General features: G+C 41.2%; 1 protein-coding gene across 6 annotated transcripts in view; it reads right to left on the reverse strand.

Annotated features, from left to right (window-relative positions):
• Positions 1-1881: 1881 nt before the first annotated feature.
• Positions 1882-25852, reverse strand: part of ACSM5 (acyl-CoA synthetase medium chain family member 5) — a 28455-nt gene continuing 4484 nt past the window's right edge. The window contains exons 3-14 of one of the 6 annotated variants that reach the window (XM_070362346.1): positions 23344-23554; positions 20226-20433; positions 17560-17703; positions 15973-16126; positions 12482-12561; positions 10999-11122; positions 10055-10135; positions 9815-9916; positions 5798-5925; positions 5613-5712; positions 3179-3298; positions 1884-2774 (exon numbers count right to left, since the gene is read on the reverse strand). In XM_070362346.1, the coding sequence (XP_070218447.1) occupies positions 2658-2774; positions 3179-3298; positions 5613-5712; positions 5798-5925; positions 9815-9916; positions 10055-10135; positions 10999-11122; positions 12482-12561; positions 15973-16126; positions 17560-17703; positions 20226-20433; positions 23344-23554 (1569 nt within the window). In that variant the 3' untranslated portion in view covers positions 1884-2657. Of the gene's footprint in view, positions 2775-3178; positions 3299-5612; positions 5713-5797; positions 5926-9814; positions 9917-10054; positions 10136-10362; positions 10876-10998; positions 11436-12481; positions 12562-15972; positions 16127-17559; positions 17704-20225; positions 20434-23343; positions 23555-25852 lie in introns of those variants that run through there. The other 5 variants (XM_070362347.1, XR_011462603.1, XR_011462602.1 and 2 more) reach the window with 5 other exon arrangements.

Consider the following 25852-nt stretch of genomic DNA (forward strand, 5'->3'; position numbering starts at 1 on the left):
GGTGTCACTCCCTGGATCCACCACGTGAGGGTGTAGAGAGAGCATACCATGCAGACACAGAGGATGCCAAGTGGACTATACAAAAGGACCCCACTGACCCCTGTGAAACCAAGATCATCTTAAAGAAGAAAAAGAGATGAAGCTCTACAATCAACTGCTGCTACAAGGACTTGCCGGTATCATCTTGAGACTAACCATAGTTTTGGCACAAGGAAGGACCTGTGCTATAATTAAAGTTGAATGTTGTGTATATATTCCTGATTTATCTGGCAATATATCAGCCACCCTAGATGACATGAAAGGTCAGGTAAAAGCTACGTCTGATGATAATATTCCTTTTTGAACTTCGGTCCTATCTTGGGTGAAGGATGATGTGGAAAACTATATTTATCATTGTTATAGTTGCCTTGATAGTTTCTGCTTTGTGGACCCTGCATTTTACGATGTATTATGAACTTTGTAACCCAAAGGTTGGTATCATTCTCCCAAATTGGCGGTTGAAGAGCTAGGGTGCAATATATACCTATGAATGATGCTCATACTATGAGTTAAGAGCATCAAGAGAGGGGAATGAAGGAGGAAACAGACAGAACAGGCTCTGTCTTGAAAGCAGGACTCCATCTTGGGCTGGACTATGGACTTTGATCTATATGCTCAGTATCTATGGAAATGACATACCAACTGGAAAACCAGACCCCCGGATGGAAGAGCCCCAGGGCTCATACCTAGACTCTCCATCACTTAAAAGAATACCCTAATTATCTGTGTAACCAAATAGAATCATAAAGTCTATTATGCTTATTGGGATATGACCACAGGCCTATTGATAATTGTCCACTATTAACCACCTAGGCCTAAGGCATATGAATCACGGGTTATCTTTGATTGTATCTTTCTTTTCCTTTGTTCAGACTAGTTTCAGGGACTTTGGGGAGGTGGGTTTGGGCATGTACACTTAGGGTATATAAGGTTTTCACAAAAACTGGTCGGGGTCCTTGGCTAAGAGGAGACTCTGCCTTGGGCCCACCGGTGTAATAAACTGCACTCCACTATCTGCATTGTCCTTCTAAGTGAGTTTGTTTCCTGGAACGTGTGGCTACAACAGTGTCATGGGCCAAATTATGCCCCCTTAAAATTTATAGGCTGAAGTCCTAACCCCCAGACCTCTGAAGGTAGTTGTATTCACAGATGGGGGCCTAAAAAGGTGATTAAGCTAAAACGAAGTCATAAATTTGGGTCCTTAATCCAATACAACTATTGTTCTTACATGAAGAGATTGGGATACACATACACAAAGAAGGGGCTATGTGAAGACCCATGAGAAGGTAGCCATCTACAAACCAAGGAGAGAGGCCTCAGACTGAAACCAATCCTACCAACACCTTGATCTGGGATTTACAGGATGAAGAACTGAGGAAATAAATCTCTTTCATTAAAGCTGCCCAGCTCACGGTACTTTGTTATTAAAGCCCAAGCAGACTAATACAGATGACGACCAGTTGGCTTTGCTTATCCTTGTGTGTCCCCAGTCCAGGACTGAGTAGGCACTCAATAAACATTGACCAATGAGTGAATGAAAGTGCTGAGAGTCAGGCAGCAGCACTAGGATCAGTTTCCACCTGCTTCTTCTCTGCATGGTTGGTTTCAGCTGCCCAGAGCCACCCTTTCCATTTCTGGGCTTCTGAGACATGACTTTAGGTCCCTGTATTTTTCCTGGATGAGACAGCATGCTAGCATTTGGAGTTGATGTGTTTGTATATGGAGGAAGAACAAGATATGAGGCAGAGTGTGATATTCAGTGATCATTTCTGTAAAATAATTTTTTTTTCATTAAAAGATTTAAATATATTCACTGAAAAACTTGGAAAATAAAGAAATGTAGGGAAAGGAAAAATCTATCACCCATTATTTTCAATACTGAAGAAAATTTCTGTTAACATTTAGTGTATCTTCCTCCAGACTTTTTTCTTCTGTAGATTTTCCTTTATCATAGAAAGTTGTGGTTCCCCACTATACATATATTATTTTTACTGACAAAATGAATGTAGCCCAAGTTTTTCCCAACACATATTTTTAATGGCCAGCTATAAAACATGGTATTGAGTTAATCTACCACAATTTAGTTAATCATTACTCTATTACTTAGGCATTAATTACCCCCCCCCAATTTGTCACTGTCTTAAACAATTCTACAGTAACTATCTCTTGAATATTTTGTTTTGTAGTGATTTCCAAAGATGGAGTTTCTGAACTAAAGGTATGATTAAATTTTGTGGCCCTGGATATGATTACCAAATAGCTTTATCAAAAGGTTCAAGTGGTTACACTGCCCCTGGCAGTAAGGTCACAAGTGCTCCCAATACTCTGGTGACCTGTCCTTTGGAGGGCTAGCTAAAAGCTTATTAGGAAGTAAGACCAGTGGGCAGCTACTGAGGATACCTCCGGACAGATGAGGAAGTTAAGCCACTGAACAGTTGCTAGACAGGGCAGTGGCTCTGAATTGGTGGTTAATGATGTTCTTTGCTTTCTTCCAGGGTCATCTAATGATGCTAAGGATGCCCACTTGGAGACTGCAAGCCTTTGATTTCAGTAGGGTTGAAAGGATGTTGCTCCAAGTGGGGATTAACCAGTGATCCCACCACTTGCTCTTGGAAGTTTCAGTGACTTATGGGACCTTTCTGGGGTTGCTTCTCATTTTTCCACTCTTGACTTCTCAATTTACTCCTTTGAATCTTTCCAGAAACCGTCTTTGGAAGTTCAGAAACGAAGGCCATCTAGTGACCATAAAAAAAAAACAAACAAAAAACTTTACAATTATCATTTCACAGCAAGACTTTTGTCCTGAAAGAATCATTACCCTCTGACATGTTATTGGAAAGCATCCATGATTCCTGGTTTTCCCCAAATGGCAACAATAAAAACAGCTGGCCTGGAATACAGGCACTTCCCAGAAGCATTTCAGTACCACCCATTGAATCTTGTTTATGCTAATTTTTAGGGCAGGCACACAGTGTGCTAAAAGGAAGGCCCAGTGAAGAAACAGGGAGAAATGGATGAAGCAGCAGCCAGAGTTACTCAGTCTTCACACTCCTAGTGCCTGGCCCTGAGTAGGAGTGCATGGAGCACATACCCATTTGATTTCCCAGCTTTTCAAGTCCTAGAACTTCCAGATGTTTACCTTCCTGGGGTACTTGTATGGAGCAGTCACCCTTTTCACATGCTCCTGGAGTTCTTGGGTTAGTTTCTCTGGGTCATGCGAGGAATAAGCTGGAGAAAGAACTATAAATGCCTTTACCACCTGTTGAAAAAACCAAAACCAAACAAAGGAAAAAACAAAGAATCAGTCCCCATATAACAACTCTTTTATGTTTAACCTAGCTTTGTGAATAAGTGCTTACATTTACCAGCTCAACATGAAACTTTTACCAGTGCCTTGGAGTGGGCCAGCAAATTGGACACCAATTTTTTTCTGTTGTCTGCCTTTTTAGGATCAATTATTGGGAGTAATTATTGGGAATTATGGCTTTTATAGAGTGATTTAGAATCCTATTTACAAAACTCTTCTCCATACATGAAATGACACTGTTAGAAGCCAACATGCTTCTCTTAAGATGACAATACTTTGGAGAGAGGAGTTTCACAGACTCCTTAGGGCTCATAGTGCACCTGTGTGTGCTTAGTTACTCAGTTGTGGCTGACTCTTTGTGACTCCGTGGACTGTAGTCCACCAGGATACTCTGTCCCTGGAATTTTCCAGGCAAGGGTACTGGAGTGGATAGCCATTCCCCTTTCCAGGAATCTTTCCAACTCAGGGATTGAACCCATGTCTCTTGCATTGCAGCCAGATTTGTTTTACCATCTGAGCCACCAGGGAAGTCTTTTCCTAACTAGGAAGGCAGCTAGGAATAGGGTTGGAGAGGCAGGACTGGGGGAAAATTTATACCATTTTCAAGGGGTGGTGGGTCTTTCTGAGACTGCATGTATGAGTATTTGCAATCAGCAAGCATTTTGCTGCACAGCTGTTTCAGGCATCCTGAAACATCCTGGACATTCTGCACCTTGGCTCTCTCTGCCCATATCTTTCTTGCAGGTTGCCTCTTGTTGAGGACAAGAAACAGTCCCAGACTCAGACACAACAGAACATGGTTTCTGATGGAAACCATAGAAGAGTTCATGGAAGAGTTCAAAGGCCAGCATACAACTCTGCCAACAATACCCTCAGCAGTGGTTCATTGTCTTTACACACATTCCAGTGGTGGGCATCTCATACCATTTCAGGTGCAGATAGATCTGGCTTTTAGGAAGGGCCTTCTCTTACTGTTAAAACTACCCAGCATTTATCAAACAGTTTCTATGTGCCAGGTTCTAGTCTGAGCACTATTCTTGGCTTAACTTGAACATACAGGGATTTGTCACAGCCCCAGTTAATTTGGGGCATGCAGGACTAGGCATACTTTTCCAGGTACAATTTCTGTACCTCATAGATGGGACTCTCATCTCCTTCACTGTTTATTAGTGGTCTCAGATTTTGGTGGGTATCAGAATCACTTGGCTAGGGGCTTCTGGTCAAAATGAAGACTCCTTAAGGCAGCATCCCCAATCACTTTGATTCAGCAAGTCTCACTTTAAGTCTAGAAATCTGTATTTTAAACAAAACTCCCAGAAGATGCAGCTGTGAGCAGTCCAGGGTCCAGACTTTGCAAATCACTCCTCTCTCCTGAGGCTTCTGAGGATGTAGCTTGATCTTGTACCAACTTTCATAAAGTAACTACATTATACTTTAGGATTATGCTGGATTTATAGCCACTGAAAAGTTCATGGGTCTGCCTATGAGTTTATTTCTCTCATACTGTCCCTTCTTCTGGCACCCATTGGAAGGTATTTGCATATTTCCTGAGAAAGGCCAGCTTATTAAAATTGGCTCATCTTTCTGATATATCATGGACTTCCCAGATGGTACTACTGGTAAAGAATCTGCTTGCCAATGCAGGAGACACAAGAAATGCAGGTTTGGTCCCTGGGTTGGGACGATCTCTTGAAGTAGGAAAGGGTGCCCCACTCCAGTGTTCTTGCCTGGAAAATTCCATTGTCAGAGGAATCTGACAGGCTACAGTCTATGGGGCTGCAAAGAGTTGGACATGACTGAGTGACTGAGCACATCTGACATATCAAGGTCACTTGGGATACTTAGTTTGTCATCCCTCAAGTTGGCTATCCCTACCAGGTCACAGCCAGCAGTGACCATGTTTGGTGTGCTCACTATACTCTCATCTGCAAATAGAAAAGGACCTTTTATTGGACAGGGTGAATGACAAAGCCCACACCTGCCACCAACATCTCCATCTAATAGCCCCTTTTGGATCCAGTTCCATGTCCAGTTGACACCAAAGTGTTTATATTTTCCCATGGTGTCCCTCTGGAGAGTATTTGTATCCTCAAAGACATGAAGGCAATGCTTAGCCAAAAGACATGTGTTTGTCTGATGGTGGGATTTCAGGCTTTGTGGTACCTGGATGGAGTGAGATATGGGGGAACCTGGGCCTTCCAGGTTACTCTGCTGGGTGCTGGTAGGTACAGAACCAGGAGGGAATGCTCTTGGTTGGACTAGTTACCTCCCCTCTAATGGGGTCCGGGCTGCTGACCACAGCAGACTCCAGGACAGCTGGGTGCTCAGCAAGTGCACTCTCCACCTCAACAGGCCCGATCCGGTAGCTGGAAGAGAAAAACAAACTCTTTCAAGGGTCCTCCTCTGTCCTATGAAGCTTCAAAGGAAGAAGTAAAGTATAGACAACTTGACCTTGAGGAATTGATCACGTCATCATTTCTTCCCATGAACCAAAAGTAGCCATCCTTATCCATGTGGGCTCGGTCCCCTGTGATGTAGAAGTCCCCTCGTTCTGATGCTGCTGTCTTCTCAGGGTTGTCCTGAAAGACACAGTGAGTCCATTAAGGGCCATCTGAACACAGTCATTCAGTACATAAGGCCTAAGCAGTCCCTTGCAGATGTCTGAGGACCCCTCAACAGGAAATCCAGTGGCCAGATCCCCACTGGACAAGGAGCTGTAAATCTGTGGGTTTTCCCTTTTTTAACTGAAAGGAAGCTGCCAGAAAATGATTAAGGACAGATACTCACTACCATCCTTAGAAGTGTCTAGGCAGCATACTTGTGGGCAGGGGGGTGGGCACAGGGCTGTTAGCTCTTTTTTTTTTTTTTGTAATGAATTAATTTTTTAATTGAAGGATAACTGCCTTACAGAATTTTGTTGGTTTCTGTCAAACATCGACATGAATCAGCCATAGGTATACATATGTCCCCTTCCTCTTGAATCTCCTTCCCACCTTCCTCCCCATCCCACTCCTCTAGGTTGTTTCAAAGCCCTGGTTTGAGCTCCGTGTTTTTCAGGATAAAAGAGCACACTGATACTCTTTGTGCTCAGCAATCACTGAAAATAGAAAGGGGATGGTTGGCAAAAGCAAGGGTAGAGGAAAGGAATAAAACATCAAATTCTGATTCTCAAAGCTTTAAAGTAAAAGCTACTGCTCAGCAGGAAAAAGGAACAAGTTATTGACACATGCAGATGAATCTCAAAAACATGTGCTGAAAAAAAGAAAGCAGACACACACAAATTAATACTTTGATTCTATTTACATAAAGTTCTTTTTTTAAAAAAGGGGAAAATTATTCTCAATGATGACAAGCAATTTAGCAATTGCCTGGATTCTAGGAGTCGACTGCAAAAGGGCACAACAGAACTTTTGGGGGAAATAAACAATGTTCTGTATCTTAATTGCCATGGTGGTTACACAGGTGAATACATGTGTCAAAAGTCATTGAATACACATGTCAAAATTCATTGATCTGTACATGTAACACAGGGACATTTCATTGTATGTAAATTATACTTTAATTTAAAAAATGCATTCTGAAAAATAAAGAAAAGCTAAACTATCAATACCTAAAACTGAATCTAACACAAAATCTGTAAGAAGCATATACAGAAAAGAGAAAACTCTATAGAACATCAAAGAAGATATGCATAACTAGAAAGATACGCTTAATATCATAAAGATGTTAATTATCCACAGATTAATCTATAAACAATGCAACTCCAACTAAAATGCTAACAGTTTCCAGAGAACCTGACAAGTTGATTCTAAACTGACCATGAAAGAAAAGAGAAATAAGAGTAAGTAGGTAAAACATTTCTAAAGAAATTAAGTAAGAAGGAGAAATTTATTCTATTAGATATTGAGACTTATGATAATGTTTTTGTGAATAAGTCTCTTTCTCAGGGTAATGATGCTTGTTGTCAGGCTGGGCATAGAGATGTATTCAATGCGCTGCCGTCAGAGCCAAGGCCCTCAGGAGGGAATGTGCTACACAAAGCTTAATAATCATATTACTCCCAAAGTGGGGGACCTCTAAATAGTCATTAAAAAAATGAATTTTTCCAAAAATATTGAGTGCCACAAAAAAGGCTCATGACATAATGTTAAAAAGTACATAGTACAAAGTTGTGGTATGGTGTGGTACTAATTATATGTGAAACTGTACTTGAGGACCCTTTCATTTTAAAAAATTTATCATTTCTATATTTCTATATTAATAATCATATATTTCTTATAGAATAAATACAAAATAAAGATGAAGGATGACAAAAGATCAGTCTCACTATTCAGATAACTAAGGCTAAAAATTTGATCTTGTGTATGGGACCTTTTCATGGCTTATCTGTGATTCTATGCATATACACGTTTGTGTGAATACAAAACATTCTGTTCTATGTATTTCTAAAATCCAATTTTACTTTAGTTAACAATATATCATGAATATCTCCTCAGAAGAATAAAAAGTCAAATATAAATATGAAATATAAAATAGTTGCATAATATTCCTGTGTGACTGCAATATTAATTATTTAAACAATTTCATGTTATTAGAAATTGGATTCATTTTCTTTTTAGTCCTTTCCCTTTCTTTTTTCTTCTTTTTCTATCTTTCTTTCTATCTCTTCTTCTTTTTTTAATATGGAGGGCTATAATATCATTTATGTAACTAATTTCCCACTGTTAGAAATTCAGATAGTACATCCACATTTTTTTGTCTGTTATAAACAACTCTCTAATGAACATCTGGCATTTGACAGTTTGCTTCCCTATAGGAAAATAAGTAAATTCCTTACCCTGGGCATAAAATTGATGTGGGCACATTGGTTTAATTGACAAGTACAATCTCAGCTATTTGGAATGTACGCACTAATGAAGGGGGATGAGCTTACCTGGTCAGTCCTACTGACAACTCAGCATTCACAGAGCAACTCTGGCCTGACAACCTCTATTAATTTTCAATGCTCCATGATTCTCATGAAGAGATTAAATGCCTTAAGAATTTTCTTTGCTAAAAATCACCCAGAAACAAAACTAACAGCTAATGCTAGGATGAAATGAAAAAGTTGAAGAAAGGAAATGTTCTTGTTAGGAAAAACTTTACACTGACTCTCAATGGCATGATCACAGACTCACAAAGGTCCTATATGGAAGCCCTATGAGGACAAGGGTCTTATCTTTCCTGTCCAGTGCTGAATGCTTAGTGGCATGAAGTCGGTACTCAGTGAATACAGAATAAATTCTTCAGGAAAGTCAAGGATTTACTTTTGTTTACAAAAGTGATTAGAAGGAAATACATTTAAATTTTCACATCATCTCTGCTTGATGGAATTACTATCTTGTTGTTGTTGTTTTGTAGGTAGCTTGTGTGGCCTCCTGGTGGCTCAGAGGTTAAAGCGTCTGCCTGCAATGTGGGTAGACCTGGGTTCGATCCCTGGGTTGGGAAGATCCCCTGGAGAACGAAATGGCAGCCCACTCCAGTGTTCTTGCCTGGAGAATCCCATGGACGGAGGAGCCTGGTAGGCTGCAGTCCATGGGGTTGCAAAGAGTCGGACACGACTGAGCAACTTCATTTTCTATGACTTTAAATGGAATATCATGAAAGATTTTCCTCTTGTAATCACAGAAAAGTCACAAAATACATGTACAGCATTTCAAAAACAAATGGACTGTTTTCATCTGCTTCTTCCAATATTGCTGCTGACTGAGGCCTAGTATACACAGCAGATGGAGTTCCTATAGATTTGGGCCACACATATGGATCACCTGGGAGCTGAGGCCCATTCTCAGAAAAGTTGCCTCTCACTGACTTGGAAGTTGAGTATCAGTAATGGATGAAGCTTCCAAGCTGCTACTAATGAGCATCCAGGATTGAGAACCAGGTCAGCAGAGTTTTGTAGAGAAGAGTTTGGAGAAAACAATCCATCATAAATACCACCCAAGGTAGGTATAAGGGAGAATTTATTACTGGATTATCACATAAACTTGGACTGGAAACCCAGGACACAAGCCCTGACAGCAAACCCTTATCCACACAAGACTGAAGGCAACGAGTCCTGAAAACTAGGCTCTTATAAGAAATTTTAATTTTACCTTCGATAAGTCCCTTCCCTTCTCTGAACCTTGATTTTATCATCATTAAAATGATTGAGTTGCCCTTATCTCATCATTAAAATGATGGCATGTGCCCTTAGACACACCACATTTAAATCCCATGTACTGTACATATTAATAGTAAGTGATTGATATTGGATAAGTCACTTCATCTTTCTATAACAGCTTCCTTATTGATAATAACATCTTATCAATATTAGTGCCAACTCATGCAGTTATTGCAAAAGTTAAACAAATAAATACTTATAAAGCATGGAGCACCATGCTTGGGACAGTGCAATTGCTGTGAAAATGGCCATTCCCTGTTACTTACCAAATAGCAAGTGAAGAAACAGAAGGGTCTGGTGGGTCTGACACGGATAGCAACATTCCCTTCTTCTCCAGGAGGTAAGATATTGCCCTCCTCATCTACAACCTGGCAGAGAGATCACAGGAGGGTGTCTTGATGTCTGTACAGCCAGGCCACCCTGCCGGATGTCTGCTATTGCTAATACAGATATGTGTGTTTGCTCTCTTCTTCAAGCCTTATCAACAGTTGGGAGAGGCTGCCTACCTGCACATCATATGGTGGGGACGCTTTCCCCATGGATCCTGACTTGATTTTCATCCCTTTTGGATTGGCACAGATTACAACCTGAAGAGAAACCAGAACCAATAAGGAGGAGGCTTTTCTCCTTAGTCTCCTTCCTGGTCCGTGCCTTTCCTTTCACCCTGCCTTCAAACTCTGTCTCCTTCTTTCTTCTTCTTCCTCTCTCCTTCCTTTCATCTTTCCTTTCTTCCTTCCCTCCCTTTGCTTCCTTTCTTCCTTCAATTCTTTCCATAGAGAACAAACCCTTATTGAACACTCAAATGGACACTCACACATAAAGAGCTTAAGCGGTCACGAAGCTAAATGACTCAATTAATCACCAAGTCTGTGCCCAGGTGGCTGTAGAGAATGCTGTTTAAGACTGGGCGCTGACCAGAGACTGACATGGGCTGTCCTGGTGGAGACAAATACCTCAGCCATGAGCGTTAGTTCGCTGGCTATGGTGTCATTGTGAAATTAAATTACCTTTAAAACAAAAGAGAAGAAAGGCCGATTGTGTTTCTAACAAAAGCTAGTGTTTTGTTACTAGCTTCTCCTCCTTGTGAATGGAGAATGGATTTCCCTGGTGGCTCAGATGGTAAAGCGTCTGCCTGCAATGTGGGAGACCCGGTTTCGATCCCTGGGTCGGGAAGATCCTCTGGAGAAGGCAATGGCAACCCGTTCCAGTACTCTTGCCTGGAAAATCCCATGGACGGAGGAGCCTGGTAGGCTACAGTCCATGGGGTCGCAAAGAGTTGAACATGACTAAGCGACTTCACTTCTCCTCCTTGCGGACAGGGCAGTCCCTGAAGGTGTCACAGAGACAATAGCCAGAAATGCAGGAGGCCCTGCAGACCAGCTCTCCCTATTGACTGGCAGAGGGCTCAAATGGAGGTGGCCTGGGCAGGGACTGGCCTGGCAGCACTCACGGTTTCAGACTGGCCGTAGCCTTCGTGCAGCTCCAGGCCCGTCTGGCTCTTCCACTTTCCCCTCACGTCAGGAGTCAGGGCCTCCCCTCCGGTCACACAGTGTCTCAAGCTCTGAAACTGGTACCTTTCTCAACCAAAAAACAAGGCCACGTGTGTCAGAATCCCCGTGCCCGACCCCACACTCTAGCACTGCTGGGAGACACCTCGAGGCACCAAGCATAGGCGCCCATACTTATAAAGATTTATAAATCTGCCCCAAGTGCCCTGACCTTGCACGCATGGACAGAAAATTTTTTTTTAATCTTATCTGAGTTTAAAATAAAATCAGAACCTCACACAGTAGGTTTTGGCATAACAATGGTGAATTCCACGTGAACTGGTCAAAATGATTTAGTTGCAAACAAACTGATTGATAATAAGTTGGTTAGGACAACCACCTGTGAAAAAGAGAAATCAATTAACAACTAAGAAGACAGAAAGTAGCCCTTTAGAAACCCCCAAATTCTGACAGATATTAAGTCTTTTGCAAAAGTATTCAACAAATTATTCAACATGTGAAAGATCAGAGACTGTAAATAAATTTATGATCATTTTCCCCTTTGGATTAAGTTGGTTTGGCTATTACCTAATATCTTTCAATCACTTTCTGCTTAAACAAATCATTCTAAGCCTGCTTTTGATCAAATCATGCTGTGTAAATATTCACAATATATTGACAGATAGGAAGAATTCTTACATCATAGAAGAATTAACCTTGAGAATCATGGAAGAACTCACTCTCTTAGGCACTTTATGACCAGATATATGGGATTAGGGAAGATAAGGGGGTTGGGGCAACTCCCATTACTTGGGAGAGAATAGGCAAAGGGAGACAGAGATGAGGGTCAGTAGGTTACCAATGGGGATGGGCCTCTCTCTTCCCAACCCAGCAGTGAAACTTGCCCCATCAGAAGATGTTGCCTTGGATTCACCCGAGACGGGAGCCATCTGCAAGGTCTTGTCACCCTCTGTTGGGTGGCATTCACTTGAGAATGGCTGGCTGGAGTTGGTATGGGATGGATGGAGCTTCTATTGTGGTGGACTTGTTAGTCCCACCAGACCTAAGGCTCTGGCCACAAACCTATTCCACAGGTGATTAACAATTATCCATCATTTTTTCTAATCTCGTTGCTGAGGGAATGGCCTATGGGTATATGGGGTGTAAGCACCAAAATTTCAGACTGTTTAGTTCTACTCGGTTCAGTTCCATTTGGTTGCAAATTCCTGGGGGCCAGAGGTTCATTCCTAAGAGGTGTCTACAAAGGATATGGGTATATATGCTTGTGAGTATGTGTGTACATGTGTGTGAGAGAGAGAGAAAGAGAGACACTGAGAGAAAGAAAAGTGGGATAAGAGGGGACATGTGTTATAAGGGGTACCTGTGCTATATATTTAGATACTTGGGTATCTAAAAGCACCAAAGCACCAAAAAGATGGGCCATACCTGGTTAGGTCCTCCTGCACAAGCAGACGGAACATGGTGGGGACACAACAGAGGGTGGTGATCGGGAACCTGGACAGAGTCTAAACAAAAACAAAGTGTGGAGATCTTCTTAGAGTGACGAGGGTGGGATTTCATGGAGGGGGAGTGGGTGAATCAGGTCTTTATATTCCCATTACCAGAGGAGAAAAGTTGAGAACGCCATGTGGTACCCGGCGTCCGAGATGGCCTGGAATGATTTCCACCTACCAGTATTCAAACTCGGTCCCCTCCCACAATGTACCACATTTGGTCTATGTGACCAGTAGGCTAACCCAGATGTGGCAGTAGGACTACAGCTTCCGCCTTGGGCACTGTCACTGTCTCTCTGTCTCTTGGTTCCCTCACTCTGGGAAAAACAAGCTGCTGTGTTGTGAGAACACTCCGGTCATCCAATGGACAAGTTCTTGTAGTGAGCAACTGAAGCTTCTGGCTAAGAACCAGTGAGCAATTGGCATTTTCTAAAACCTACATAAGTGCAGTTTAAAACATAATCTCCAATCCCAGTCAAATCTCAAGATAGCTGCAGCCCTAGCTGACATCTTTTGTCTTATTATTGTGATAAATATAATGGAAAATTTACCATTTTAACTATTTTTAAGTACAGTCCAGTGCTATTAAGTAAATTCATGCTCTTTTGCAATCATCACCACCACTCACCTCTAGAACTTTTTGTAATCTTCCCAAACTAAAACTCTCTACCTGTTACATGATAACTCCTTATTTCCCCTCCCCCCATCCTCTGACCATCTACTTTGTTTCCATGAATTTGATTACTCTAGGTATTTATATATTATCTGTCTTTCTGTCCTATATATTATTTCACTTAATGTAATGTTTTCAACATGATGTAGTATGTAGCAGGATTTCCTTTTTTTTAAAGGCAGAATAATAATCCGTTGTAAGTATGTGTCACATTCTATCTGGGTTGATAGAACTTGGATTGCTTCCACCTTTTGACAATTATGAATAATGCCACTATCAACATGAGTATAGCTTTCTGACCTCTTGACTGCAACGCTTTGAGAAACCCAGATCCAGAACCACCTGGAAGCTGATCCCAGATTCCCGATCATCAGAAACTGTGAGATAATAAATATTTGTGCTTTAAATTTATATGTTATTTTAGTCACTAAGTCATGTCTGACTCTTTTGAGCCAAGAATACTGGAGTGGGTTACCATTTCCTTCTCCAGGTGATCTTCCCAACTCGGGGATCGAACCTGTGTCTCCTGCATTGGAAGGTGGATTCTTTACCACTGAGCCACCAGGGAAACTCCTTTTTAATTCATATATTTTGGAGTAATTTACTACACAGCAGTAGATGACTAATACACTACTTCAGAGTTGGGGGAAGGGGAGGGAGAAGGCACACATTGGTCTATCAAGCCCTGGACGAGTAATAATGATGGTGAGTTTGATGATGATGACTCAAAATTCTCCAAGCCAGGCTTCAGCAATATGTGAACCGTGAACTTCCTGATGTTCAAGCTGGTTTTAGAAAAGGCAGAGGAACCAGAGATCAAATTGCCAACATCTGCTGGATCATCGAAAAAGCAAGAGAGTTCCAGAAAAACATTGATTTCTGCTTTATTGACTATGCCAAAGCCTTTGACTGAGTGGATCACAATCAACTGTGGAAAATTCTGAAAGACATGGGAATACCAGAACACCTGATCTGCCTCTTGAGAAATTTGTATGCAGGTCAGGAAGCAACAGTTAGAACTGGACATGGAACAACAGACTGGTTCCAAATAGGAAAAGGAGTTCGTCAAGGTTGTATATTGTCACCCTGTTTATTTAACTTATATGCAGAGTACATCATGAGAAACGCTGGACTGGAAGAAACACAAGCTGGAATCAAGATTGCCGGGAGAAATATAAGTAACCTCAGATATGCAGATGACACCACCCTTATGGCAGAAAGTGAAGAGGAACTCAAAAGCCTCTTGATGAAAGTGCAAGTGGAGAGTGAAAAAGTTGGCTTAAAGCTCAACATTCAGAAAACGAAGATCATGGCATCCAGTCCCACCACTTCATGGGAAATAGATGGGGAAACAGTGGAAACAGTGTCAGACTTTATTTTTCTGGGCTCCAAAATCACTACAGATGGTGATTGTAGCCATAAAATTAAAAGACCCTTACTCCTTGGAAGGAAAGTTATGACCAACCTAGATAACATATTCAAAAGCAGAGACATTACTTTGCCAACAAAGGTTCGTCTAGTCAGGGCTATGGTTTTTCCTGTGGTCATGTATGGATGCGAGAGTTGGACTGTGAAGAAGGCTGAGCACCGAAGAATTGATGCTTTTGAACTGTGGTGTTAGAGAAGACTCTTGAGAGTCCCTTGGACTGCAAGGAGATCCAACCAGTCCATTCTGAAGGAGATCAGCCCTGGGATTTCTTTGGAAGGACTGATGCTAAAGCTGAAACTCCAGTACTTTGGCCACCTCATGTGAAGAGTTGAATCATTGGAAAAGACTCTGATGCTGGGAGGGATTGGGGGCAGGAGGAGAAGGGGACGACAGAAGATGAGATGGCTGGATGGCATCACTGACTCGATGGATGTGAGTCTGAGTGAACTCTGGGAGTTGGTGATGGACAGGGAGGCCTGGTGTGCTGCGATTCATGGGGTTGCAAAGAGTCGGACATGACTGAGGGACTGATCTGATCTAATCTGAAGAACCTACTATGTGCCAGGCCATATGCCTAATATTATTTAATTCTCATAACAGCTCTCTAGAACCATATTATCCCTTTCTTCCCTTCCAATGAGAAACATGAGGCTCAAGGAGATTATGTGACTTTTCCAAGAAAACACAGTGGAAGATGTAGGATCAAAGACCAGGTCTGACTAATGGCCCAGCCTGTTGTATTAACCACCATGTTATACAGCTTGCCTCAATGCAAAGAGCATGGGCAGATGGTTCCTCTGATGTTTTAAAAAACTGTGGTTAGGATGTGGAGGGCAGCAGAAAGATGCCCTATATCTTCACTGGGGACATTGATTATGAGAAAACCCTGGCAGGATGGCTGGAGAGTCAGGGTGGGGTGAACTATCTATGCTAGGCACCATGGACAGCAGCACACAATGTTGAGGAGCAGGTTATAATTTTCCACCAAGGTTTTGATAAATAACTCTGCTTTTGACAAGAGTACAAGGAAGAAAGTAGTACCAGAAAAGGCACTCCACAAAAAAACAAATAGAACATGCAAAGGTTTGGAGATGTTAAGTGGTCTTATGTCTAGGAATATAGCTAGAGGATAGGCAATGATTCAAGACAACCAGGAGGGCATGAACCAGATTATGGAAGGTCCTGGGAGCCTTTGGGATTAATGTCAACATCGAAGAAACTTTATAATCACTGATTCATGCCTTTTATGCTATACACTCAAAACCTATATCCCACTCAACTAATTTATACCCGACACAGAAGAGGTGTTTTTGTCTCTTACATTTAGGATAAATTTGGCATCAACCCGGGGCAACTCATGCACAAAAAGGCAAGATCCATTAGGCCAGGCAGAGAAGAGCGTCCAGGCTGCCTTCACCCAGCCAGTGTCAGTTGTGTTCCAGAAGATGTCTGATTCGGTCAAGGCCACCCACCTCCTGCCAAAAATGGGAGGAAATCAGAACCCTCAGCAAAGTTTCTACCTTTAAAAAGAATTACATTAGTCTGTTCTCCTATTTGGAGCCCTACTCACTCACTTACACTTGTCATATCTGTATAAGAACCATAAAACCAGACTGCCTCCAAAGCATTTATTGAGCATCTTCTAAATTCCTATGTCCTAGGCTAGACTCAAAAAGACAAATGTGCCGCTTCCAAAGACTTCACAATCTACTGAGAGTGATATATAAGGGAACAAGTAATCTTGAAATAATGTGGAAGGGCACTTTATTTATTCAGTCAATATGTATTCAGTATTTATCCTGCCCTTACCATTGGAGGTAGAAAAATGAATGATTTGTCTTTTTGGAGGGGCTTATAGTTTAGTAAGCATAAGCATAAACTTGCCTCATCCTTGAGGTTTGTCTCTTACCTCTCATCAAATCTTATAGGTCTACATTCAAAATACTTTCAGGATCATACTTCCGGTTGCTCCTTCCACTGCTATTCCCCAGGCAAGCCTCCACCTTTGCCTCTCAATGCACTGGCCTCTCAAGTGGCCATCTGCTTCACCTTTGCCTCCTACAGTTTATTCTTAACCCAATATTCTGAGTTATCCTTTTAAAAAAAAGCAAATCAGATCTTGTCACGCCTCTGCTCAGAATACTCCAATGTTCCTCAAAAAATTACATAGGCTCACCATATTATCCAGCAATTCTACTTCTGATTATATATCCAGAAGAATTGAACAGATATTTGTACACCCGTGTTTATAGCAGCACTATTGACAACAATAAAACGTGGGAGCAATCCAAGTGTCCATCAGTGGATAAGCAATGGATAAGCAATATTAGTATGGACACAATGTTACATTATTCAGTTCTAAAAAGGAGGAAGATTCTTACATAGGCTACAACATGTGAACCTTGAAGGTATCATGCTTAGTAGAATAAGTAAGACACAAAAAGAAAAATATTGTATGATTCTACTTTTATGAGGTTCCCAGAGGAGTCAAATTCTTTATGACAGAAAGTAGAATGGTTGTTTCAGGGCTGGGGATAGGAGGCATTAGGGGGCTTTTGTACAATGGTACAGGCTTTCAGATTTGCAAGATGAAAAAGTTTTGCAGTTGAATGGTGGGGACGATTGCACAAAAATGTGAATTTATTTAATGACACTGAACTATATACTTAAAATGGTTAAAATAGTAAATTTAATGGTACATGTAGTTTACCAGACTTAAAAAAAAAAAAAAAAAAACAGGAACACCTCACTCAAAGTAAAGCCCAAAGCCTTCTGATCCTTACCTGATTTGCCCCCATGTTAGCTCCTAACTTTGACTCCTGCCACTTTCCCCCTCACCCACACTCCTCCAGCTCACCCACCTACTTTTCAGTTCCTTGGACCCACCAGGCAAGCTAACCCCTGGTACCTCCCACTGGCCACAAAACCCAGTCCGTAGCTGGCCTGGGTGTGCTCGACCATCTTGGGGGTCCCAGTCGTGCCACTTGTGAAGTAGATGGCCACTGGGTCTTGACCCCTGGTCCTGGCACAGTTGTGTTCTGTGGCTGCCTCCCTGTAAAATATAAAAATATTATGGGGGTACTGCTAGCAGCACCAGCAGTAATATCTATAACAAGTAATATCTATAACAGTCACAGTAATATCTATAACAACAGTCACAGTAATATCTATAACAACAAGACAGGCTACATTTGATAAATACCATGCGTGAGGTACCTGCTGGAAGCTCCAGCTTGAGTTATCTCTGACCCCTACAATCATGTCATGGGGTTATAACCATTTGCACATAAGGAAATTGAGGCTCAGAATATTAAATGACTCACTCAAAAGAAACCTGTGCTTTTATCAAGGCATGAGACCTTCTGGTGAAACCAGCATTTATGAGTTCTACCTCAGTTCCTGGTAATTTAGAGTTGTTTTCCTAAGTGTTCCCTAAATTTGGAATTTTGAGATGTGGGTAATTCCTAAAAGTTTTGTGATCTGGAGAATGCTCTAACTCACCATTTCTCAATCCTGGCTGCATCTTAGGATCACCCCATAGGTTTTTTGAAAGAAATACTATTCCCTGGGCTCCAAGCTGAAGAAAATGGAATCAGAATCTTTGTTGGTGGGCCTGGGCACTGGTTTTTTTTTTTTAATTTTCTAAGTTCCTTACGTAATTCTAATGACCACCAAAATTGAGAGCCTGCTGATTCAGACCAACCTGACATCTCATCAAAATCACGTGGGCAGATCACTGAATATAAGGATCTGGGCCCTTGTTCAAATATGTCTGGTTAAGTAGGGCAGATGTGGGACCTTAAAATCTGTATTTCAAACTTCACTCTAAAATAAATAAATGGGGCTTCCCAGGTGGCACTAGTGGTAAAGAACCTGCCTGCCAATGCAGGAGACATGAGAGATGAGAGTTCGATCCCTGGGTCAGGAAGATTCCCTGGAAGAGGGCATGGCAACCCACTCCAGTATTCCTGCCTGGAGAATACCATGGACAGAGGAGCCTGGTGGGCTCCAGTCCATAGGGTCACAAAGAGTCAGACACAGTGGAAGTGACTAAGCACACACTCAAATAAATAAATAAATAAATTCCCATAATTTTATGGTGGAAAGTTTGTATTCTAGCGTAGGAAAGGACATTCAAAAAACCATTTACCATGTCCTCAAACTTGAAAATATATTTTTGTATCTAACCGTATTTCTTACATATATTGATGATTTGCCGTTCAACTTTCAGCTGCTTATGATTATATTGGAATATAAGGAAAGTACAGACAATGCCACATGTTGGAAATATAATATTTTATAAAATACAGGATACACTATTTATAACCTATGCGTGTGAGTCTTATAGTCCTAAAAATGATAATACAATTAAATGCAAGTGACACAAAGTTTTCTTTTAAGCTAGGGACAAGACACAAATACTGAGATTAGCTAAAAAAAAAAAAAAAAGTGAAATAGCAGGTGAATCTAATGCCCCTGATCTATGAAGACAAACATTTGTGACTTAACAGTGCAGGCCCGGGTGAGGGACCCATTTTAGTTCTGGCCTCCAGTCAAGACAAAGTCTCAAATGCCCAGTTAGATTTCCATGAGTCCTTACTGAAAGGCAAATGGCTTTGGTTCTGTCTCAACCTTGACTTCATTACTTATCATCATCTCAAACATGTCATTTTATCTTTCCAGGTCTCAGTTTCATCATCTGAAAAATTAGGGTAAAGTGCACTTTATAGGGTTTTTCAAGGATTAAATAAGACAATGCTGATTCATTATTGTCCGAGTATCAAGTACCATGCTTGTCACAAAACAGGTGTTCGCTAAAGTTTTGTTGCAAGATTGAATGAAGGTGAATGCTAACCCAGTACAACACCTGGAATACATTTCAGTTCAGTTCAGTCCAGTCGCTCAGTTGTGTCTGACTCTTTGCGACCCCATGGACTGCAGCACACCAGGCCTCCCTGTTCATCACCAACTCCTAGAGTTTACTTAAACTCAGGTCCATTGAGTCGTTGATGCCATCCAACCATCTCATCCTCTGTCATCCCCTTCTCCTCCTGCCTTCAATCTCTCCCAGCATCAGGGTCTTTTCTAATGAGTCAGTTCTTCGCATCAGGTGGCCAAAGTATTGGAGTTTCAGCTTCAATATCAGTCCTTCCAATGAATATTTAGGACTGATTTCCTTTAGGATGGACTGGTTGGATCTCCCTGCAGTCCAAGGGACTCTCAAGAGTCTTCTCCAACACCACAGTTCAAAATACATTTAGCACTCAATACATGGAAGAAATTAGATTATTAATTTTGCATCATGTAAATCATCTCATTTACTCCAGCTGATAATCTGTATTTATTACCACATCATAGAGGCAAATGCACAAAAATATCTAGTGACAATTCCAGTCCTGACTAAGTGAGTAACACTGAAGGAACTGCAGGTAGTCACCGGGATTAGGTCTCAGGTCTGTCGGGCTTCCAAAGTGATTCACTCTTTCCATGGGCAATTAGAAATGCATTCTTTTTACGCAGAGGGAAATGCCTTGGCCTTATTTTTATGCTCTCCTCTGGAGAGTTCCAACTTACCAGAGGAGTTCCCTGAAGTTCATCCAGCCTGGCCGATAGCTGTCTGACACAAGCAGCTTGGTCTGAAGGGAAGGGCAGTCGGCGCTAATGGCATCCACCCGTGGAGCCAAGGAGTCACTGGTGATAATGGCCTTGGCTCTGGATGCCTGCAGCCGAAATTTGAGGTCTTTTTCTGTCAGCTGAGAGATGCCAGGAATCATGATGGCCCCTGATACCACACAGAGAGGGGATGTTGACTGGGAGACAGGGAAGACCCCTGTGAACAGGTCCAGGCCAGATATTCCCAGATAGAAGCAGGAAAGGGCCAGAGATACTTAGAATGCCTGAACTGGAAAAGGCACTATTAATGATAAAATATTGAAATTCAGAGAATATTTACAGAACATTTACACATGCTAAGAACTTTGCATGCAGTATTTCATTTAATTCTTACAACCCTGGAAAGTAGATGTTATCATTAAACCCGTTTGGCAGATTCAAAACACTAAGACCTAGACCCTTAGGCCTTAAATAAATTAACTAGCCCAGGATCACACAGCTAAAATGCTGTAGAGCTGTGACTGTGAACCCAGGCAGTTAAGGTTAAGTTATTAACCTTAACTCTCCATGATCTTGAACACTGTATTACATTGTCCTAGAAATTACCTGGAGAAAAAATGGCAACCCACTCCATTATACTTGCCTGGAGAATCCCATGGAAAGAACAGCCTGGCAGGCTACAGTCTATAGGGTCTCAAAGAGTCGGACATGACTGAAGCGACTTAGCAAGCACACACGCAGAGATTACCTAGTTCCATGCTTTTTCAGGCCTTTCAAACAAAAGGCTATAGTGAATCTTAGCGTTGGGTGTGGATCACTTGGGGTGGGGGCAAGGGTATAGCAGTGGGGGCTCCATGACCCCATATTACTTCAAACAAAACCACTCTCTAGTAGTTGAGTTCATTTGCTCTTAAGGGGAAGTGATAAGGAAGCAGAAAGCAGACAAATTTTAATCAGACACTTGAAAAACCACTTGAACATCTCAGAATGCAGGCTGTAAACACTCCACACTCCACCGAGTCCAACATTCTCATTTCACAGATGAGAAGAAAGAGATCCTAAAATAATCGGCCACCCAGTGAGTGAGGATAGAAGACAGAGGAAAGGGCCAATCCCAAATAGGGTGGAGTCCAAGCAAAACCTTCATTTCCCTTCTCTCTATCTTCCAAACTTTACAGGACTTAAAGCCCAGCATGAACACTTTGGGAGCTGAGCAGTTTGGCTCTTCACTCCACCTCTCTGTTTTAGCTGTTTCTAATACAAGTCTGTTCTATCCGGAGCTTTGGCGGCCCAGGCAGATGGTGGACAGCCAGAGCTGTCAGCAAGAGAAACGAGGTGAATACCATAGCCTGGAAGAAAGTGACAAGTGCTTATCAGGAGAACATGGGGATGTGAGAATGTGGGGTCATTCAGGTTGTGTAGCCTTGGAAATCAACAGGATGCTAGACTTGATGTGGTGATGGAGAACATGGTCTTGAGCTACTTGGACATCAAAGAAATAGGGTATGTGTATAACTGGGGACACTGGAGACATTTTCCAGTTATCATTCCAGAAAAAAATGATAATAATAATACAAAGAGAAGTTTTGATCATGCAAGGCGCCTAACACAGTGCCTGGAACACAGCAGGTCCTCAGGAGCTCCCTAACCTCAGTCCCCAGTTCAATGGATTTTATATTCATGGCAGAATATGGAGAAGTCCCCAAACCTGTGTGCCTGTTTCTTTTCTTCAGAGCTGGATACTCTGAAATGCTGCTCACTTTTATTTATTGTTCAAAAATATGTAAAAATAAAATTTTGGGGAGGACAACCTATTCACAAAATGGTTGGATTAAGTTTGATCATACGGGAAGGTTAATTTTCTGACATGAGTTTGTATTGATTTGCAAACATTTTTGACAACAAATTTCAGGTAGATTGTTCTACAGATATGACTGGAAGAGAGTGGTTGACATTCTAAGTGGTATAAAGTTCCTAGGGGATGGAGAAACTAGCACTCCACCAAAAGCAGATGTCTTGCTTTTGAAAAATCAGCCTAAAAACTCCAGCCTTTTCAACATGCGCATAACACAGAGCCAGCAGAGGCTTCTGGGGCTCTGAGGGCTATATCCTTTGGCCTCCCTCCTTTGCGGAAAGAATCATCTGAAGATCAATATGTTCAAAATAGCAGTCATCTCTGATGGGTGAGGCATGTGAGCTCCAGTTCACCACAGTCCTCAGCACTCCCTGCTGCCTCACACTGTTAGGGAAATTAAATGAATAGTCTTGTTTAGGCTTCAGAGACAAAGCAGAGCAGTCCTCTGACCTTGCTTCTAACCTTCTGGGACACTGCACTGACTGGGAGTGACTGCCTGCTGTGAATGCAAGACTTGCAGCACCAAAGATAAGACGGGGGACAAATCTTGAGATTGTTGAGCCCCTAGAAGGGGTCTGGCCAAACAAACCCCAGGCTTAGCAACATTCTAAGTTTTACAAGACAAAACAAACAGCTTTAACATGAAACCAGGCTTGCGATTTGGTCACAGATTGATGATGATATCAGTTTTCGTAGTCCTGGGATTATAAGCAGAACACTGAACTGCAATCTTCGAAGTCTCACCCATGGAGTCAACACACTGCCTGGGACCCTTTCCCAACTGGGACTCCAAATGTGCTGTGACATGGCGTTTCCCAGTGCTGTTTAAGTCTGGATGTTGGTCAAACCCCAATTTGGTGATGTATTCTCTGCTCTTTCTATTTTTCTTTTCTTTTAATGTTGGTATGTTGAAAGTAAGCTAGAAAATTCTCTAATACATATCTGTATTCTTTATTTGCATTTAACGACTGGCTTATTTTGTTAGCAAATCCTTTGAACCTGAGACAAAAGTGAAATGTGTTCAGCAAAACACATACCGCTTTGATCAATTACGGTGCTGTCTGGCCCCTGCACACAATCATGGTGTGATTGGTGGGTAAAGGGGAAGTAAACCAAACTCCACAGGAGGTTCGACTTGCTCCATCTCCCAGACATTGTGGATGCTGCTGAAACTCGGGCAGGTTGTATCAGCCCCAACTGGGAGTCTCAGCCTTGCTCACTGACCTGTCCGCATACAAGCCACGCTGACCAGCCACCACTCCGGGAGCCGCGGGAGCACCAGCATCATTCTGTCTCCAGGCTGCAGGCCACAGGCACCCTCCAGCACATTAGCCGCCTTCCTGGATTGCTCTCCCAGCTCTTCAAAGCTCCACTTGACCTCTGCTCCTGTACCATCAACCCACCAGAAGGCAGGGATTGGGGGCCGGTGCCCAGCCTAGAGAGTTGCATAGGCAAAAAAGAAAAAATCCTCACTATGGGTGAGGAATTTTGTTTGCTTGCTCTTCTTTTTTAAAATTTATTTGTTTTATAATAGTTATTAAATTCACAGGGTTAAAAAATCAAAATGATATGAAAAGATATGCGTTGAGAAGGCTTCTTCCACACTGTGCCTATCCTAAGATTCACACTATACTGTGTCCTCCCCTTTTTAAAATTGAGATGTAATTCTCCTACCATAAAATTTACCATTTTGAAGCACACAATTCAAGGGTTTTTGGTATATTCACAAAGTTATGTAACCATCACTACCATCTAACTCCAGAAAAATTTCATTATCCTAAAAATAACGTTTTACAGATTAGTAGTCACACCCTATTCTCTCCTCACCAAGCCCCTGGCAACCACTAATCTATTTTCTGTATGGATTTGCCTATTCTGGATATTTGACATGAATGGAATTATACAATATGCAGCCTTTAGTGTCTGCTTTCTTTCACTTAGCATGTTTTTAAGGTTTATCCATGTTGTAGCATGTATTGGTGTTACCTTCCTTTTAATGGCCGAACAGTATTCGACTGCGCGGATAGACCATATTTTGTGTATCCATTCATCAGCTGATGGACATTAGGGTGGCTTCCACTTCCATAATGTTATGAACATTTGTACATATGCTTTTGTGTGAACATGTGCTTTCTCTTCTCTGGGATATACACCTACGAGAGTAGTGTAGGTCATATGATAACTCTATGAGGAATTACAAACTGTTTTCCACAGCATCTGTACCATTTTACATTCCCAGCAGTAATGTATAAGGTTTCTAATTTCTCTATATCTTTGTTAACACTTCTTAGCAAACACTTTTTGTTTTTGGTTTTTTTCCTACTTTTTCTGTTTATTTCTTCTTGCCCAACACTTGTTTGTCTGTTTTTGTTTTTAGCCATGTCACTCTGTGTGAAATTGTATCACTTTGTGGTTGGGATAGCATTCTCCTAATGAATAAAGATGTTGAGCATTTTACCATGTGTCTGCTGGTGATTTGTTTATATTCTTTAGATAAATCCCTATTTGAATACTTAGCCAATATTTAATTGGGTTCTTTATACATTGCAGATATGTGCTCTCTCTCTCTCTCTATATATATATATAAACACACACGTATATACACTAATTATATATCTCTGATATGTGATTTTGTGGGTTGTCTTTTCATCTTGACCTACAAATGCTAGAAATTTTCATGAAATTCAATTTATCTACTTTCTTTCATTGCTTATACTTTAGAAACCATTACCTAATCCAGGATATGCACCTATATTTTCTTCTAAGAATTTTATAGTTTTTTTCTCCTTCATTTAGGTCTTTGATCCATTTTTGAGTTAATTCTTGTATGTGGTGTGAGGTAGGGATCACCTTCTTTTTTTGCATGTGAATATTCAGTTGTGCCAGCACCATTAATTGGAAGGACAATTCTTTCCCCATTTAATTTTCTTGACACCTTTGTTGAAAACTGATTGATCATAGATTTATGGGTATATTTCTGATTCTTAGGTTTATTCCATTCATTTATGCCTATCCTTATGCCAGTATCAGATTGTCTTCTTCTTTTTTTCCCACACAGTTGATTACTGTAACTTTGTAGTAGGTTTTGAAATAAGAAAGTGTCCACCAGGTTTGTGCTTCTTTTTCAAGATTGTTTTGGTTATTATGGGTCCCTTGCATTTCCACATGACTGGACAAGACTGTACATTTTTGCAAAGAAGTCTACTGGAATTTTGATAAAGCTTACATGGAGTATGTAGATCAATTTGGTATATATTGTCATTTTTTTTGCAACTTTATAATTTCTGCCTTAATAACAATTTAGTTTTTAAAATATACGGATCAACTTATTCATACTATTCCTTTATAAAAGAGACTTCAGGTAAGCTTTTAAATGTATGCATAATGTAATACATAATTATTTTCTGGTAGTTCTTGGCTGCCGAAAGTTAAATTTCATCAGATGTATTTTAACATTTTCAGAGTCGTCATAGAGAATATGTAATTTTTACGTAATGAGGTAATATCTCTGGGGCATTCTCATTGAGATACACCCAGATGTTAACCAGAGTGTCTTTAGTATACATTCCCTGGATTACTCTAATCTTTAGTTAGTTTCTAGAGTTCTGAAAAGTTGATTATGACTAAGGTTTTTGTTTTGCTTTTATGGAGAATAAAATTTCAGGAAGTCCTTATTCCTTCATTTTTGCTGACTTAACCCTCTTTGTTTGATTTTTTCATTAGGAGAAGTCTT

Source organism: Bos mutus, chromosome 25 (genome assembly GCF_027580195.1).
Source record: "Bos mutus isolate GX-2022 chromosome 25, NWIPB_WYAK_1.1, whole genome shotgun sequence".
Taxonomy (NCBI): domain Eukaryota; kingdom Metazoa; phylum Chordata; class Mammalia; order Artiodactyla; family Bovidae; genus Bos; species Bos mutus.